A 20044-nucleotide genomic window follows, 5' to 3' on the forward strand; every position below is an offset into this window, starting at 1 on the left:
TACCTCGATCCAGGTGACACCACGGAAATACATAGCCACAGTGACAATATGTTATATTATTACCTTTTAAGTAAAAACAAACAACCTTGAATTAATATGCTAAATAATAGGACTACGCTAAACAAATAAAAGTGTTTCAACAAATTAAGCAACAATATAAAATTAAAAGGTGGTTGTTGGCTGTGAATATCTATAAAGTGAATATGCTTATGGGTAAGGTTTCAATGTTTTGTTCACTGCCCATATCCCTAAGCATCATGCAGACTTGACGATAAACATGTCACCGTACAAATACATTCAAAGTCAAATGGACTTTCCAGAATAGATAGACTATATCACTTTGATTATCATAAACTTTGATTACTTAATTAAAATTGTCAAGGATCAAAAATGGTGCGAAATCCTATTTTAAGCCTGCTTAATTCGTAACTGATATTTTTTTATATAGCTAAGTAGATTATATTTGTTCATGCATAGAAAATACTTCAATATCAATAGTTATAATGTCATACAGCTTATAATCTTAAAAATAGGTATTTATAAGAATTATTATACATTAAATTATTTCTAGTATATAAAACAAAATACTTCTCAATGGCAACTATACTAAAAAGGCACTAGAAAATTTCATTATAAGTATACAAACACGTTTGTAAATCCAAAACAAAATTAAACAAAAAATCTTTGGTGATTAAAATAGTTGATAAATAAGTGAATTATATTATTAACATATTTGTAAACTATGAAATAAAAGAAAACGACCTTATAAAAATAATAATAATATCACTAAAACAAATAAATTATAACCAATTTAGATACCTAACCACTTTCTTTAGCATATATTTTGGTATATATAGGAGAGGTTGCCCACAGCCCCAGAATTTTATATTCTCTATATTATCTTCGATAAGCTATTCGCCACTTTCGTCGATTTTAGAAAATTTAAGACACTAAGCTAGATCTAGACCAACTCCCCACCAGGTGGACTGATGACATCAAGCGAGTCTCAGGGATTCGCTGGATAGTGATGTTTGGAAGTCCCTACAAAAGGCCTATGTCCTGCAGTGGACTTCCATGGGCTGATATGATGATGATGATGATGATCTAGTTCTTGTTATTTGAAATCTTTCGAGGTTTAATAGTTTTTATAATTGCTACAAAAAATATTTTTGTATCACTAAATTAACTAGAAGAGCTTTTTGAGACACATCTGTAAGGAAGTAGTTAGGTGCTATCGCCATGCAATTAAAAAGGTATCACTTACACGATCAAACTGAAATAAAAACAATATTTTTTTTGCACGCGTTCTATATGCATTTGCATTCATTACACCTGCCACACACGGTCAAGTTGGGTCAAAGGAAGCAGTGAAAAAATATCGAAATATAACCTTAACCATATTTCGATATTAATATACTGAGTACATCCTTACGTTGCTACGTTACAGATTCATACATTTTATACAAAATTTATAATTTAATAAGGCAGTTTCCGTCACAACATCAAGTAATAGGTCCCGCATGCCAAACTCGTCTCACTTCCAAGGCGTTACCGTAGTCATAGAGTTGAAATTTGCCTGTGAAGTAATGTCACTCGGGTGGCCCACCGTTGGGGTTGGGCTTGTCTTTGACATCCTCGTCATCGTTCTCGAGGATCGCTGAGAAGGAGAAGGGGAAGAACGCGTAGCCTTGACCGTCGTAGAACTTACTCATAAACTCCACCCTGCAATATGAATAATAATTTTCTTTTTTCATTTAATTCATACACACCTTGTTGCCGAAGTGCCAGTTTTACAAAAAGTTTCACAAATAACGAAGCTTTCTAGTGGTAAAAGAGTTTTTCAAAATCAGTTCAGTAGAACCAGAGATTACCCCCTATAATTAACTTAACTTTACATATTTATTATTTTCGTATAAAAACTAATTCAGAAAGTAACTCAACAGTTTTTTTAATAAAACAAGCAAGTTACTAACAACGAGAACATATTTTCATGTGAAATTCATACCATTTAACCCAAGTTGAGCCTAAGTTGCGTTGTTGACGCATACAGAATACTAAATGTGTAAGTACGTCGTGTAGGACATTTCAGATCGATCTGTTGAAATCGGGGATAACTGTTTAATTCTTTAATCAAACAGAGCATTGCTTACTTGCAAGAATTCACATAAATTAATAAGCATTGCGAGTCCATTCAAAGTCCGAAACTAGATCCTCACCAATGCAACCTCAAGGTGTGGAGGAAAGCCGACAATCCTTCCATCAGCACGAGGATGGCCAGCGTGAAGAACGCCCACACCGCGAATATGACGTACAGCACGATTGCGTTGGTGTAGCTACCGGCACCCAGACCCATCTTCAGGAGTCTCTGCCATAATACTGCTGATAGTTCTGTTGAAGAAATATTTTGATATGGTTAATGGAACAGTGATGGAGCTCCCAAGGTGCTGGAATGGCTACCCCGCATCGGAAAGCGCAGTATTGGTTGACCCTCTATTTCTGGACCGATTACATTAAGCGAGTCGTAGGATGCATAAGGCTTAATCTTAATCTAATCTTTTGATAGTCTTTAAAAGATGCCTTTATCCGGAGTATAAACTGTACCTTATATATGACTGCGATTGACGAATTCAGGTTGCTGCACATGCCACTTTGTTAAATTGCATTGACTAAAACTAGGGAAACTATACAACTAAATTATTTGGTTATTTCACTCTAGCAGACTTGGTCCAATTCTATAAGCAACAAGAGTAAAATAAAATATACAATATAGGTATGAAGAGTGTTGATACATGACAAATCTGGAGAAAAACATTTTAGTTTCAAGTAGTTCTGCCCGAAGTTTCAATCACGCAGCGTTACAAGAACGTTATTAGTTACGCAGCTCGCGCTTAGGTTATGGATTTGAAACATAAGTACTTAATGGAGAATAACGCATACTTCGACAATAAACACTTGAGTTTAACCTGTGTTTACAATATTTCAATAATACGACGAATAGCGATAGTTTAAATTATAGAACTACAGAATACTTACGAGCATGAGCCAAAGACAAGGCCCAGAGTCGTAGATACGAGGCGGTGTGGGACACGCAGCCCAACACATACTCGATGGTGTGGATCCCCTGCACGATCATCAGCTCCCCGAAACCGTCGCCGTGACCTTCCTCTGCTGCTTCACCACTCTCCACGCCTTGCTGGTACCGCTGCGGAGGGACAACAGTGTAGTTTTAGGAGTGCTTTATTGCTAGACGCTTTAGTCATTAGTAATTATGTGACGCAAAGAATACTCTAAACAATATATTGAACTAATTTAGATTCCTGCTGTTGAGCAGCATTCGGTAGCTAGTCATAACAGCTGCCTGTGCTGCCATATAAAAAGTGTTCTTAGCGGGAACTTCGAAGTGTTTCCGGCAGTGAAAGCAGACTCTGAGATCGTTCTGAGATGACAAAGAAAAGATGTGTGCATCTGTATATTAACTATAGCTTTGGAGTGACCAGTAAGGCTTCAATTAAACCACATTTACTTCTGGAACTCTTTGTTTCTTATTTTCTCGTACTTCTTTACAATGGCTTGTTTATCCGGGAACTGTGACACCAGCACACACCACAACCTTTATTTATACAAAACCATGTAGATTGGGTGAATACATTTTCTCAACCAGAAAGCCGAATTATTATATCAATTTCCAACCAATCCTCACAAATATAATTATGCTCACAACCTTACCTAATAGATGGTAGTAGGTATAGTCTAAGGTGGCACTTACCTTATTTTTCCTTGCAACCATAAGCTGATACACCGGTTTCCCAAACAGCATGACCGGTATACACAAAAATGCGATAGCCAGGAAGAAATTTTGAATGGTTTCCTGTCCGTCGTACATGTACGCTTTGCACGGCTCCTTGATATTGGAGCCTTTGAGCAGCATCATGTTGATGAAGATGATCAACACTGATGGAGCGCAAGATGTTCCCAGAGCTGAATCTGTTGGAAGATTAATTAGACAATTAGTCGTTGCCATTGAAGATCGATTGCCTCGTTGTTAGGTCCTGTCCTGTAGTCGTTGGCATCTGATCAGAACGTCCTGGTTTCGACTTTCGAGTCCTGGGTTGAGCTTGAGTTTGTTTTCTAAGAAATTTAATATTTAACTTAGTAGTAGCTCGACAATAGGAACTGCGTGTTTGAACTTTTTGCCACAATGGTACATATAATTGTACCACTAATAAACGACCAAAATTAAAGAATTAAAGAAAAAAAATTAAAGAATTAAAGAAAAAAATTAAAGAAAAAAAAAGTGACTGCAATCACGTGGATCACACGGTTCCCAAAATACAACTTACCCAGAAGATACTCTCATTGAAGTTGTATATTTGCAGTGCGTAAGAAGAATGTGGTATCAAACCACTTATAGCGCATCCAAAGGAGTTCGACAACTTTTGGGTGCAGAGTGAAGATCTATGCGATTAATGAACATACGAAGTTAAAGGAGATAGAGTGATTCAAGAAAAAGGTTTTACATTAAGCTAAAGATCAAATAAATAATTACATTTACCTGTCGCATTAGCGGAGTACATGACCCACTTCATAAACATCAGTATGCAGAGGTACCAGAACAGGAGCAGCAGGAACAACACCTGCGGGATGTACTGGAGCAGAATCATCTCGGGCCTCCTGAAGAAGCTGCAAAATATACCTTAGTAAGTATGGAGTGAGCTGTGAACTACACACCAATACTACGATATAAGCCGCGTTAGTAAAGAAGATAATTATCAAATTAGTTGGTAAGAAAAAATATACATAACTGTATTCTGGTGGACACGGTCAGAAAAACTCTGAATCTTTTTTCGGTTTTCGGTTTCTTCGTAAGACGTAGTATTTAATTGAATTATTTATCATTTTAAGTTATTTTCTTTACTATCGCGGCTTATAGATGAATTTCTTAAATATAGCATTTACTTGAAGTTTACCACACTCAATGTTACCCCGAACGCCATGTGCAGCACGCCGAATATTATCGACAGTTTCATCTTGAACGAGTTTAGGAATATTATGTTGTTGCCGGCAAACTAAAACAAAAGAACAATATCATTTCAAATTTTCATTTGCATAAAATTTAGAGTAGTGTGGATTTGTATTTAGACGATGCAACTTCTACATTTGATTAGTTTTTATAGATTCGATTCAATTACATATAATAACTACTATTTAAATTACACACCAATTAAACAAAATAAAACAGTGTCTATAAATGTAGACCTCGATGCTGTCTCTCCTGCCTTTGCATCTGCAGAAGGAAAGTTTTCTAGCAAGATAATTTCACGTTTGTTTAGAAAATTTACCAAGCTAAGAAGTTTTTTTATTGGAATAAATATATTCTGTTGTAACCATGATATTATTCTATTATTATATCTTTAGTAAATTAAGAATATTATGTTGAAACAATTACCTGCCAAGCTGGATCCAGTCCCATAGGATAAGGCGTGCCAGTATACGCAACTTTCGGATCCAAATCGAAATTGGAGGTAGAATTCAAAGTATGCAAATCATAGACATTTCGCCAACTGCTCCCAAATATATTCAGCGATTTCGAAAACATATCATTGTATATCAACCCCGTGTAAATAGAGAATATCCCCATAAGAAGTATGATATATCTCCCTCCGAAGAATATGTTCCAAATTTCATTGTCCGTTTTGTTTTTGGAGAACTTCTTTTCGAAGATCACCAAAATGGCGGCGAAAGCTGTCATTATGATGCCGTGGCCCATGTCGCCGAACATTACCGCGAAGAGGAATGGGAATGTTATGATTGTGTACAGTGCTGAAATAAAGAAAATAATTCCAAGTTTAAAACCTTTCTAAATGTGCACTTCCATGGGCAAATAAAAATAGCAATATTGGCTATTCATACCGTCAATTAGCAGAGTATTTCATTATAGGAAAGGAGATATGAAACTTAGACACCAACATGTTTTATTTTTAAACGATCACTTTCAGAATTATAAAAAATGACCTTGCTTCTGCAATTATCGGCGAATTAAAAATTTGCACAGACTTCCAGCACCAGTACTTTATACGGGGGTATAACACCACTGACTTCTCCACTCTCTTTTCTTTTTATATCTTCTCCGCGACGGCCAAAGTATTTTTATTGAACATTGCTTAAAAAAAGAAAAGCTCAGTATTTCAAAGCTTGACCTAAGACATGAACTCGAGCATGACCCTCGCGATCCGAAGCTACATGCTAAATACAGTTAGAGGCAGTTAACGGAGTAACGGTAAACGGTAATGTGTCTAAGTTTCAAATCCATCTTCAAATATATCTTATATCAAAGGGTGCTGATAATTATTAACAGTCTGGACAATCACCTGGGTTAACTTCTCTATAGCTAGCGATTCCATAGGAATCAATGAGCGTCTGGAAACCCTGGGTGAACTTGTTGGTGCGGTTGAAGGTAGGCGGAGTCTCTCGCGTCGGCACATAGTGCAGGAACGACGGGATAGGACTGCCGCTGGCTTTCTGGAAACAACATAATATACAAATCTTCATCGGCGTGGTCTTGATTATAATCTTATATATATTGAATTGACCATAGTATAGGAAAGTCGGATATAGAGGAGTGAAAGATATGTACCAGTCACAAAGCCAAAGCATGTTATGTAATGATTTCTAAACTGACATGAGTATTTAGCGTCATCTTTCAGGGTAACTTTTGTGTTGTCATCATCATATCAGCCGATGAACGTCCACTGCAGGACATAGGCCTTTTGTTACCCTTTCAGGGGTTTCCAAACATTACGATACTGAGCCACCTGCATCCAGCGATTTACTGTTCCAGTACGATACCGTGTAGAAACCGAAATGGGTGTGGATTTTCATCCTCCTCCTAACGAGTTAGCCGGCATCATCCCTTCTTAGACTGCATCATCCCTTACCATTAGGTGAGATTGTAGTCAAAGGCTAACTTGTAAACAATAAAAAAACGAGGGAAGAGGCGTCGCTTACTAATGTACTCGTAGTAGGCCTTTAAAATGGTGATGATGATAACTCTACGTACCACCCCATTGTCCAGCGCAGTCTGCAGTATGTGCAGGTCCTGGCGCGGCACCCAACATTCAGCGATGAGGCACTTCTTCACGATGTCCATGCTGAACATGTTGAGCGTGTGGTAGATGGCCTTCTCCTTCCGCACCACCACCATCCATGTGCTGATATCGCGCGCTATGTTGGTGAGGACCAGTCTTCGGTGGTTTTCTGTTTGTTCTAGTACCTGGAATAAAGAAAGAATAAGAAACTTCATTACCCATATTCGATTAATTATTGAGCACGAGTCTCCTCTCAGAATGAGAGCGATTAATAGTCCACCACGGTCACCCAATGCGGATTGGCAGACTTCACACAAGTAGAAAGAAGAAAATGTTTTGGTAACCTGCATACCAAAAAATTTCCTTATGATGTTTTGGTATCATTATCAACCCATATTCGGCTCACTGCTGAGCTCGAGTCTCCTCTCAGAATGAGAGAGGTTCGGCCAATAGTCCACCACGCTGGCCCAATGCGGATTAGCAGACTTCACACACGCAGAGAATTAAGAAAATTCTCGGGTATGCACCGTTTGATACACCTGATATTTAATTTTTTAAATTGTACACAACTGAAAAGTTGGAGGTGCAAGCCCCGGACCGAATTTGAACCCACATCCTCCAGAATCAGAGGCAGAGGCCATATCCTGGGCTATCACGGCGCAGCGCACGGCGGTTTTCGTATACAATACCAAAATTTTGGATTGTCTATTTTTTCCTGGCGTAACTATTGTACATATATTTGTTGTATAACCTGGCACTATTGAACTGATTTTGAAGGGTACAAATGATAAACATAATCTGGAATAATATATACGCGGCATATAGCTAGACGGCTCACTGTTGAGCACGAGTTTCCTCTCAGAATGAGAGGGATTTAAGCTACACAGACTTCACACACGTAGAATTAAGATTTTTTTCTGGCAGGCAGGTTTCCTTAAGACGTTTAACTCCTTCACCGTTTTAGACACTTGATATTTAATTTCTTAAAATGCACACAACTGAAAAGTTAGAGGTGTATGCCAGGACCGGATTCGATAGTACGACGCTCTTAACCCCTCGCCTAGAAGAAAAGAAGTCGGCTCTGGAATGCATCTATAAGAAGGCTAATAGAAATGATTGATTAATATAATTTAGAGGCTTAACAAAAAGCTGTTTGTCTTTAAGTTTAATATCAATACTGAACTATTCCTTGACACGTTGACTTCGTTTTGATGTTGTTTGTTATGTTCAGATAACAATGTTACGCACGTCGTCTTGTTACCTACTATTGAATAATATTTGTGATAATTATGAATTGATTACTTTAAGTAGGTATTTATCATCTACAATATGGTAAAGTGCCTACAAGTGTGCTTTTTAAACGTGTTTTATGAGAGAACATTACATGACATTAACATGACTTTTTTGAGTTAGTTAAAGCAAGCTTTCTTCTTTGAGTATTTTAAGATCTAGTAGTGTATAGGGCAGTTTTAAACTACTTCCTAATACCATGTTAAAATATTGATGTTTATTATAATAATCGGGATCGACAGTTCAATTAGGTATTATGTTCTCTTTGTTATGGGACTGTTACACCAACTCTGATTCTCGTTTTCGTTTTGGTGTAGCGAGACGTAGTATACTACTACTACTACTACTACTATTTCAAAATTATTAGCAGAAACAACTAACCAATAATCTTCGATTGTATTTAGGTTTGTAAAAGAATATTTACCATATCTTTTAAAAATGACCAATATTCCCGTTCCCCTCCAATTAGTCAGCAAAGACTGTTAGGAGTGGGTACGACAATAGTCCAGTAGACGGGGATGAACCACCACCTTTCAGAACATGAGTCTATTGAGGTTTTATTGAGATTGACTCCAGATTTAAGCCCAGCGAGTCACAGCAATTCACCCTTACCATTTCCAGATCCTTGATCCTCGTCTCTATACCGGCGAGCATTTCCTGTTGTTCCTTGTAAGTGGCCGGGCAGGGGTAAGGGGTTGCCTGGAACCCGTGGCACACCTTCTTTACCCTCAGCTTTATTTGCTCCCCGTGGAAGAACACCACAAACACCGTCTTCTGTAGTTCATGCCCCTGAAAATAATACATTTGTCATTCTAATGTGGCCTGTAGCCATGACAATTAAAAAAAAAGTATGGGATTGACAGATCCGATCGAAAACTTGATCACATGACCTGTCGATAGTAAATATCGTTCTCATATTTTTTTTTTATTTCGAAGCATTAGCGTTTGTAGAAAGAGAATCGACGTGCTACAGGCCCAGAACCTCTATCGTCAAAGTACTCGTATAAAGCGTATTTTTTATATTTTCATCGGCATAAGGAATCTCTGCAGTCGCCAGTCAGTTAGTTTCATGGCAATCCTTCGCAAACTATTAAATCCGGTCGCTCAGATATTGCGTTCCATACAGGTCGTGATCGAATGGGCAATGGAACTGGCATTTAACCACGTCAAACTGCGCTGTTTCAAGGTTATGCCAACTTTTGTAGTGATGAGACAAAAAAACGATAATTGGATATGTTTGTCCCACGACCCCTCAGGAACGCAATCTCTGAGCGGCCGGATTTCAAAGATGAACCTTCTAAGCGAAGAATTGCCGTAAAGCTAAGTATCTGGCGATTGAGGATATGAATTTTCATGTTATTCTGAAGAAAATATAAAATAAAATACGTCATCTTCATATAATAAATCTGTAGAGAGGTCAATTCTGTACATGAAATATATTTCCAAAATAACTATTAGTAATCCATACTGATGCCAAAAAAGCAATCAGTAAAATTTTTGTCTGTGTGTCTGTCTGTCTGTATGTTCGTTATAGAAACAAAAACTACTCGACGGATTTTAAGGAAATTTGGTAAAATTATTCTTCAAACTCATGGGCAGGTTATAGTATAGGTACTTTTCATCACGCTACGATCAATAGGAGCTGAGCAGTGAAGGGAAATGTTGGGAAAACGGGAGAAGTTACTCCATTTTTACAGCGATACTACTGTAAGGGATTGAACTGGATTAAAGAGGTCTAAGGGCGGACGAAGTCGCGGGTGTCTGCTAGTAATAAATAAGTGGAAACTAGTATGACTAATCATTTAGCTTCTGTTATTGAAGTCAACATTGATGTAAACAAGCAAAGTGCTGATAGCGATCGGTATCATTGGAAAGTAATCAATGCAACTCTAGGTCCACTTAGCTAAACCTGAAGTATACACACATACAGTGAAATACCACACGGACATTCACCCGGTTATTTTTATTGATCGAAGCCTACCGCCATGGCCTATGAGTGTTATATTTACTGACACCGGGGGATGTGGAAAACGCTATGCCGTTTACCGTAGTGAAACTAAATTGACGTGACATTTTACGTAGTTTTCCATGAAAAGTAACGGAGTGCATTATAATAATTTATTAAAACAACCTACATTCAATTTTATCTAATGGACATAGGAATTTTAGAAGTTTTTTGAAATAAAATCCTTGTAACTTTTTATACATTTTTCACTGCAACTCTATGTATGGTTATCTATTTGCTCTAGTCGAAGTCTTCAAAATTTTCGCTTATTAGTGTGAGTATTTAAAGGATCTTAAAGCTTAATATATCTCTACAAGTAGCTAACTATAACTTAGTACTTAGTAGTATAATTGGTCCATTTTCGAAATTCCTTGAACTCTTTGTATTTGCAAGTTTCAGTTACGGAGAAAGCTTAAATTTAAATAAGAGGTACAAACGATAATTATGAATCATCATCATCATTATCAGCCGATTGACGTCCTTCTACTGGACATAGGCCTCTTGCATTGACTTCCAAACAGCGGCTCCCTGCAACCCGCTTGAAGTCCTCGGTCGAATAGTGGGAGGTCGATCAACACTCGCTTTCCGGTGCGGGGTCGTCAGCCATCGTCCAAGTCCAGGGGACCCCAACGTCCATCGGCTCTTCGAACTATTTGGCCTGCCCATTGTCACTTCAGTCTATTATAGCTATAACTAAACTAAAATCTACAACTATTAATCACAGATTAGTACAGTCATGTGGTGCCAAAAAATGAGGTTACCTGGAAAGTTATAAGATTACCAATTTACAAAACTCGCGAAAAACTTTCCAAGTAAAACTATTGGACTTGATAGTGCAAAAAGAAAATACTTACAGTCACGGGATCTTTCAAGGGTTCTTCAATTTGCGCTTGTTTGAAGAATATATTGCCATGAGAAATTCTCCACAGCATTCTCTCAAACGAGGGAACCCTTGGAGTTGCCACCACACCAGCGATGAAACCAAGATGCCCAATCGCACCCTCGTTGTTATAAATCTGGACAGATGCTGAGATCTTTCTGTGGGCGCTGTGGTCTTGGAAGAAGGTCTGTGTCTTCTCTATGAGGATTTTAAGCTCGATGAGTGCGAGGTAATCGGTCTTCAAGTTCTGTGCGTTTTTGGTTATCTCTTGTATCTCAGATTCTATGTAGTCTATTCGTTCCTGGAAAATTTAAATTTATTATTCTCTTAAAATTTGGAAGGACCGAGATTATTATACTTAGCAGTATTTACATATTTTTAGTTTATGAGGTTATGAATTTACCATAATTATAGGCATATTTTAGCTTGATATTCCCACAGAAACGAAAACTACGCGGGCAAAAACCCCACGGTTTTGCTTTTGCTAGTATAAAATTTTTCGGTCAGAAGATTTGTCGAATAGAGCTCGCAATGCCACAATCTATAGTGTTTTTCAGATAGCATGGGTACGGTGACACCTTATTTCACTATTGAAAGTTTGCCCTGAATCACGATAATAGTACATATTGCGAACGTCATAAGACAACTGTCTCAGTACCCATACTATCTGAAAAACACTTTAATATAGTGGATTAGATAAAAGATCTACCGAATCATTTCACCGCGGCTAGTTGCCTCAACTGGTGACAGAAGGGCTGGCTCATTTTTTGCGCAAAGGATCAGCCTGGTTGCCCAGCGGAAATGCAGCCAGTATTCTTGCCACCATTCCACGTGGGCATGATTTGTATAGTTATTAGGATAAGTTAGCTTAAGTTCCTTATTGTATTCTTTCTCAATAAAAAAAAATCAGTTAAAAAATTTATATAAAGATAAATATGGTAATAACGACCAGGAATGCAAGTCGTTGTTTGAAGTTAGTCCACCGCATCGCACGTTCATTATTAACATTAAGGATGCCAAACTGGATAAAACTGGTTGGGCACTGAACAAAAATTTGCACCACTTAAACTATTCATGCTTCCCTATTCAAATCTCAGTATCAGTTTCATTTGACCTTGCCATAATTCTGCTGGCGAATAATACCTACTTATAAGTATTTTCTTCTGCTAGTGCCATCTGCAATCGAAAGTTTGGCCGAAAAAAATTTTAATAAAAAAATTCAACCGACTTCCAACTCTAAAAATAACTTTAACTAAAAAGCAAAAAATAACATCCTATGTGCTACCTTCTGATCAGTTTGAAGGCGGTGCCAAGCCAGTGATGTTTTAATTAAACACGTTTAAACTACAAAATTTATGTGGTTCTTTCAGAAACAGCTTTAATTAAAACACGACACTGGGTTGGCACCGCCTTCAAACTGATCAGAAGGTAGCACATAGGATGTTATTTTTTGCTTTTTAGTTAAAGTTATTTTTAGAGTTGGAAGTCGGTTGAATTTTTTTATTAAAATTTTTATTTTTTTATTTTTAGTGTTAGCATACCTACTGCGTGTGTACAGTCACAACCTATCTAAGTGGAAAGTTCTTAATAATACAAAATTATCAAGTCCAAACACAAGGTAGCTACTGTGAGCCGTCGAGGAGTTCTCTTCACTGTGCTTCGTCTTCAGCACCAGACCCTTAATACAGTCACAATCCATCTAGGTGGAAAGTTCTCATCAATACAAATTTATCAAGTCCAAACACAATGTAGCTACTGTGAACCGTCGAGGAGTTCTCTTCACTGTCCCTCGTCATTATCACCAGACCCTTAATACAGTCACTACACATATAGGTGCAAAGTACTCATCAATACAAATTAATCAAGCCCAAACAAAAGGTGACTGCTGTAAATCCTTGACGAGTTCCATCGGCTGTGTTTCGGCTCCATCATCAGACCAACTCCAAACCTTCATAAAATTGTAGTGGTTTAAAATACCTTATGGAAACACTAACAAACGCACTAGCCGTCTCTACAACTTTCAAAAGTTCCCCTCAATTTCTCCAGGATGCCATCATCAGATCCTGACATGAAAAAAATGGGACCACCCTGGAAGTAAACCCTTCAAAACAAAAAAAGAATTTTCAAAATCGGTCCATAATTGACGGAATTATCGCTGGACATACATAAAAAAAAAAAAAAAAAAAAACATACATACAGCCGAACGTAGAACCTCCTCCTTTTTGGAAGTCGGTTAAAAAGTGATCTGGTACTCATATGCAATCAATTGGCGTAAGTTCTTGAGCCATGAAGTTATACACATAAGTACCTAATTATGATTCTTCTTAAGATTAGGGATCACAAGTGGAAAATTACCGTCTATAATATAACGCCATTTTACAGGGCAAGCTTAGTATATAAGGTACATCATTATTGTATATCATCATCATTATTGTAAAATCGGAAATTGCTTCTCTAAATGACATGATTCAGAATCTATTCAAATGCTAAAAACATGGAGATTTAACTAATGTTTCACTGAGTCTGACAGAAAGTTGGTTCATACCTCTAGTATATTGATTTCCCTGGGAGTGAGCACCCTCGGCGAAGGCTTCGGCGGAGGAGGCGGCTCGGGCAGCTCGCCGGTCACGTACCGCAGCTTGCGTTCCATCTCACTGCAGCGCCGCACTTCCGTCACGTAGCGGCGTTGGAAGTCGTTCACATGAGGATTTAACTGTAAACAAACGATTACGAATAGGTTAAGGATAAAGTAAGGTAAGGTATACGAGAAAAATATTATGAAACTGAAAACATGCCAAAATAATCTAGAAAGAAGCATGCTCCATATAAAAAACAAGACAAAGTCAGACTCTCTAATATCCGAAGCAAGACTAAGGTCAGAGATGTGGCAGTAACAATTAAGAAGCTTAAACGGAAGTGGACAGGACACTTCATGCCGGGTAAAAGAGATAAGTGGACCAGGGATGTGACGGAGTGGTATCCTAGGATAGGAAAAAGGAAAAGAGGTCGCCCCTGCCAAAGATAGGAGGATGACGTCAGACAGACTGCAGGAGACACATGGAGAAGGAAAGCAAGAGATAGAGAACTATGGAAGTGTCTGGAGGAGGCCTATGCCCGAGGGCAAGCTGAAGAAAGGAGAATCAGTGTCAATGATATATTACAATAATATTATGTATAAAAAAAATCAGTAAATAAAGGCTTTTTATTATTATTATCATAAAGTAAGGTAAGATAAAGCCAAGTAGTGGTGGTGTGGCCAGAAAGACCAGATCTAGTCAAGGACAAAATAGGGTTGTAAATTTCGAATAGCAGGACACGATGTACAGTGAAAGTAACGTAAGGAGGTGGCAAACTCTGCAGTCGCCCAGCTATCATATCTTGTTCATGAACTATGTACCTTTTTAGGTTTTTCAAAAAGTCCATTCTGGCACAAACGACCCGTTTGCTGATTTACGGATAACGGTCCCGGTACACTGCACATCCTTTATTAAAATTTATTGCCCGAACGTAAGCAGTACAGAACAAATGATGCAATGATAAATAACAATAATGATTTAATGAAAACGAATAAACAGCAAACAGTAACATGATCATTATTATCAACCCATATTCGGCTTACTGCTGAGCTCGCGTCTCCTCTCAGAATGAAAGGGGTTAGGTCAACACTCCACTACGCTGGCGCAATGCAGATTGGCAGACTTCACACACGGAGAGAATTAAAAAAAAATCTCTGGTATGCATGATTCCTCACGATGTTTTCCCTTCACCGTTCGAGACACGTGATATTTAATTTCTTAAAATGCACACAACTGAAAAGTAGGAGCTGCACCCCGGAACGCATTCGAACCCACACCTTCCCGAATTGGAAGCAGAGGTCCCATCCACTGGGCTATCACGGCTCTACCATTATAGTAGTTACATTTACTGATATGAGTTTACAATAATGTTTTGAAATCTGTAGGTAAAGTTTAGTAACAATTCGCGGAAGATGAAATCATATATTCTTGTGATGTACCTCAGGCGCAGATTTTTCGTATTTTCTACCATTTTTCACGAAATATTTACAGCAACGTCAGTGATGTACGACTCTGCCCACAACAAGAGGCACGGTGTCCAGCTTTTTACAGTTACAGGTTTTCAAACAATGGAGTTTTGTTTTTTTTTTGATGTTTTTATAATGTTTACGCAATGGTTCGGTGATACGAGACATTTGTTTGAATTTAACTGTGGTCCACGTAGAATATTTTTATAATAGCAAACATTATAGTATGCGCATTATCATCTGAGTCGTCCGGTCATAAAAGTCAAAAAAGATAGGAATGTGCAGCGCGTCTACCTGCGCACCCTAATTATCGATAAACGGCTACCTGCGCACGTGCTAATGATGAGTCAATAATGATTTGGACGATTCTGATTGGTCGGTTTCTAATGTAATTGCATTGCGTATTTTTTTTGCTATAAATGTGTTTACTGCAATTAAATAAATACATTCATGTGTTACTCGTTGCGCACTATGGATACTAATATATAATAAATTTGGCAGAAGACGAAGATTCTGATGATGAAGACTCAGATGAAGATTAATTTTATTTAGTTAATAATTATATAATATGAAATATGTATTATATTAAATCAAATATTGTTAATTTTTTTAATTTTGTGAACAAGATACGATAATAAACTTTACTTATCGATAATATGTCTTTCATTGTTACACCCTTCACTATAGTATGCGCATTATCATCTGAGTCGTCCGGTCATAAAAGTCAAAAAAGATAGGAATGTGCAGCGCGCCTACCTGCGCACCCTAATTATCGATAAACGGCTACCTGCGCACGTGCTAATGATGAGTCAATAATGATTTGGACGATTCTGATTGGTCGGTTTCTAATGTAATTGCATTGCGTATTTTTTTTGCTATAAATGTGTTTACTGCAATTAAATAAATACATTCATGTGTTACTCGTTGCGCACTATGGATACTAATATATAATAAATTTGGCAGAAGACGAAGATTCTGATGATGAAGACTCAGATGAAGATTAATTTTATTTAGTTAATAATTATATAATATGAAATATGTATTATATTAAATCAAATATTGTTAATTTTTTTTAATTTTGTGAACAAGATACGATAATAAACTTTACTTATCGATAATATGTCTTTCATTGTTACACCCTTCACTAGACGGCTCCATAAGACCCATAAGTGCAAGCGAGATAGATATAGAGAAATGATTTATGGCCCTAAGACTCAGTTGTTAATGCTATTAGTATAGCAAACCTCGACACCAATAGCCAGCCTATATCTATACTAATATAGTAACTTTTGTAGGGGTTAATATCTGTATCTACTAAACCGATTTTGAACATTCTTTTACCACAAGAAAACCACGCTATTTGTGAGTGTCATAAGCTATATCTATACTAATATTATAAAGCTGAATACTAATATTTGTTTGTTTGTTTGATTGATTGAACGCGCTAATCTCAGGAACTACTAGTCCAATTTGAAAAATTCTTTCAGTGTTAGATAGCACATTTATCGAGGAAGGATATAGGCTATATAATATCCCCGTATTCCTACGGGAACGGGAACCACGCGGGTTAAACTGCGCGGCGTCAGCTAGTACCCGTATAAACTGAAGTTTCGTATCTTCGAAGTTCCTTCAGTTTTTAGACACCCCAATTACTGTCTGTCAATTTTATTGTGTCATAGCTTGGCAAAATCGCTAGGAGGGTAGCGATGCCCCGCGCGCACGGCTTTATACTTGCGTAGTCCTTCTCCCCCTGTCGCCCGCATATCATGGTAGTTTCATCAACGAACTTGCTAAGCTGTAGCTGTATAAACCTACGTTTAATCACTTTTCTGTAATCATCATTCAAAACAAAACAATACAAATTTCTAAAAGTAGAAATACTATAATTGATTTCATTTTTTTAACTTTTTATTAGTAGGTATTTTTATAGACTGTTACTGATACATAGATTGTAGACGTGTAACAGTTTTCACTTCAATAAATGTTGTACGTTTTTAGACCAACGTTTCTCAACGTTATGAGTGTGAATACACACGAGTATAGACGATAGCGATGATCCAAATAATAATATTATAATCGTTCGACACGCGGATATAAGAGTACTCCAGCTAGATTTTTTTCTATTCTGTGGTCTGACATAAAAACATCAAAATAATCGATCTTTCTCCCAGAGAGAGAGAGCAAAATGTTTGGAAACGGAAACATTAGAATAATAGAACAGAGAGGAACACAGCACACAGAACAGTTGTTAAGTTCCTCGGTTACATTCAATATTTATGTTATTTGATGAATTGAGCTCAGTTGCTTGTGAGGCAGCGTAGACACTGTCACGCTGCCAGTCGCGCATAATTAAGTTATTTTTCCCTGTTTGCCAATATTATTTTCTCTAAGATTCAGATGGAGTAATCTGGTAAAAAATCTAAGATTTTTAGTACATTTTTCATTTCTGTATGGTACTGAAGAGTGGGCCCAAATTTGGACTTTTACTTTTCAGTAATCAAAACTAAGACTTCGTAATCCAAATTCATATTAATTAAGCAATGAATAACGAGGCGTTTTAGTTATAATTTCTCAGCTAAAAACACATCAAAGATGGGGTAATTCGCTCGAACGTATCACCAACCGCTATAATTGTTTTTAATTGAAACGACAATGAACAATGGCGACCGCCCGTTCTTACGTAACGTGATAAAAATAAGTGTTTGCTCGCATTGTCTTAATGCCACTTATTGCTCGGATCACTTACACGGACATAACATCTGATGTACCTACATTCCACTCGATTAAATATAAAATTACTGGAAAACACTAGAACTGCCAGCATAAAAGTTGCTTGATTGTTTTAAATCAGCTGACACTCTTTTCAAATAATATTTCAATTGCGATAGAAATCATGTCAATTCGACATGATTTCCATCGCAAGCTGAAGACAAATAATTTTGCACAAGATACTGAAGCTGACGTCTATGATGTTGGCCTAACCAAAGAATAAACTTCTAATTTAGTAGAATAGTGGCCTACACAACAAACTTTTTTATTTATTTCTAAGTTTTATACTAGTTTGTTAGCATAAAACGATCAATAAAATGGTTACTTTGCATGGTCTGTATTTTATTTTTACATAACTAGAGAAAATACTAAAATATCAGTACTGATGTAATGCTCAGATAATTAAAGCTTATTATCTCCATACTTAATGTGTAAGGCATGGGCAAGCCACTCTTCCGCTGAGCGACTCAAATAATAGTTATTAAAAGCTTTGTAATAAAAAAAGAATAATCCTCGTTAATAAACAATTACCAGTTGTAATGTAGATATCTCAAATTAACGCATGCTAATTGACGGCGACACGCAATTATTGGAACACAGAGCGACGCACGAGATATAAATGGAAGCTATAAAAGCCGATAAGAGCGCGGATGCTGCAAATAACCAATTGGTGAACTATTTTGGTGTTAAGGTGCGCCGTCATAAAACGCTAGCAATATATTTTGTGATCAATTCAATGAAAGAACTTATTGTCGTGGTGATGGGACGTTTTTGGGATAATAATAGCATGTGACCTGGATTTTGTGATTTGGCGCTCGTCTAATAATCATCATTCCGTTTTCATTAGATATACGAGTAGGTTACTATGTAATGAGTAAACCTATGTTACGTTTTAACTTTTTGTGATTTTACCCAACTGCTGGAGCGTCCTTAAGGTCCTTAATTATTGTGCTTGTATTTTACGTTTTTCTTATTACATAATTATAATATATCAATCCATATTTGGCTCACAGCTGAGCTCAAGTCTCCTCTCAGAATGAGAGGGGTTAGGCCAATAGTCCACCACGCTGGCCCAATGCGGATTGGCAGACTTCACACACGCAGAGGATTAAGAAAATTCTCTGGTATGAAGGTTTCCTCACGATGTTTTCCTTCACCGTTTGAAATACGTGATATTTAATTTCTTAAAATGCACATAACTGTAATTTGGAGGTGCATGCCCCGGACCGGATTTCAAAACATTCCTATTCTTATTTCTATAAATGTTTTAAAAAGTCATATTCGCGATAAAATTAATGATTATTGAACGGATTTTCATGCGGTTTTCACTAATACATTCATGAATCATGTTGAAGGCTGATAGATTTTACAAATTTATTAAAGTTTTTTTTAAATCGTTTGATAATATTTTTTGGTTGGAACACACCTTTATCTATCCTTGCATTTTAAAATACGTAAAACTTGGCTACGTCATAATTATAAGAATGCGTATAAGGGACACATTTTAAGGAGTAATTACCAAAAAAATATAATTTACCCCCAAAATATTAATTTTAGAACACACATTCCTTGAACATTTTGTTTTTTTTTTATTAAAGAAGTAGACCCCTAACCCTAGAGTTATTGGAAAAACTCCCGAGAACACTGTATAGAGGCAACGTTTAAAATATGGAAGTCTAAATTGAAATTGTTCATATAAAAAAGCCGTTAATTTTGAAAATTTTCAAGTGTTTTCACGTGCTGTAGAAGTATAACTATCGTTCATTGTCGCTTTAATTGACACCAATTATAGCCATTTGCGGCGTCCTGTGTACCATGGACCATATATAGTTAACTGTGTTCATGTGTGTATTTTGTTATTTTTTTCTGATTATGTAAGTGCCGTAGGCTCCTTATGGGACCTTAGCGGCGTCACCGGGGGGTTTGGGCGAGCGCAGAAGCATCGCCTGATGGGGCCCGAAGGCAGAAGCAGA

General features: G+C 37.1%; 1 protein-coding gene across 1 annotated transcript in view; it reads right to left on the reverse strand.

Annotated features, from left to right (window-relative positions):
• Nucleotides 1-495: 495 nt before the first annotated feature.
• The window catches only part of LOC112054011 (V-type proton ATPase 116 kDa subunit a 1), a 38240-nt gene continuing 18691 nt past the window's right edge, over nt 496-20044 (reverse strand). Inside the window, exons 3-14 of the mRNA XM_024093644.2 lie at nt 13806-13973; nt 11235-11561; nt 8988-9164; nt 7058-7270; nt 6369-6519; nt 5447-5820; nt 4957-5066; nt 4553-4680; nt 3767-3984; nt 3034-3202; nt 2217-2388; nt 496-1722 (exon numbers count right to left, since the gene is read on the reverse strand). Coding sequence (XP_023949412.1) covers nt 1590-1722; nt 2217-2388; nt 3034-3202; nt 3767-3984; nt 4553-4680; nt 4957-5066; nt 5447-5820; nt 6369-6519; nt 7058-7270; nt 8988-9164; nt 11235-11561; nt 13806-13973 — 2340 coding nt within the window. The 3' untranslated portion in view covers nt 496-1589. The remainder of the gene's footprint in view (nt 1723-2216; nt 2389-3033; nt 3203-3766; nt 3985-4552; nt 4681-4956; nt 5067-5446; nt 5821-6368; nt 6520-7057; nt 7271-8987; nt 9165-11234; nt 11562-13805; nt 13974-20044) is intronic.

This window comes from Bicyclus anynana, chromosome 12 (genome assembly GCF_947172395.1).
Source record: "Bicyclus anynana chromosome 12, ilBicAnyn1.1, whole genome shotgun sequence".
Classification (NCBI taxonomy): domain Eukaryota; kingdom Metazoa; phylum Arthropoda; class Insecta; order Lepidoptera; family Nymphalidae; genus Bicyclus; species Bicyclus anynana.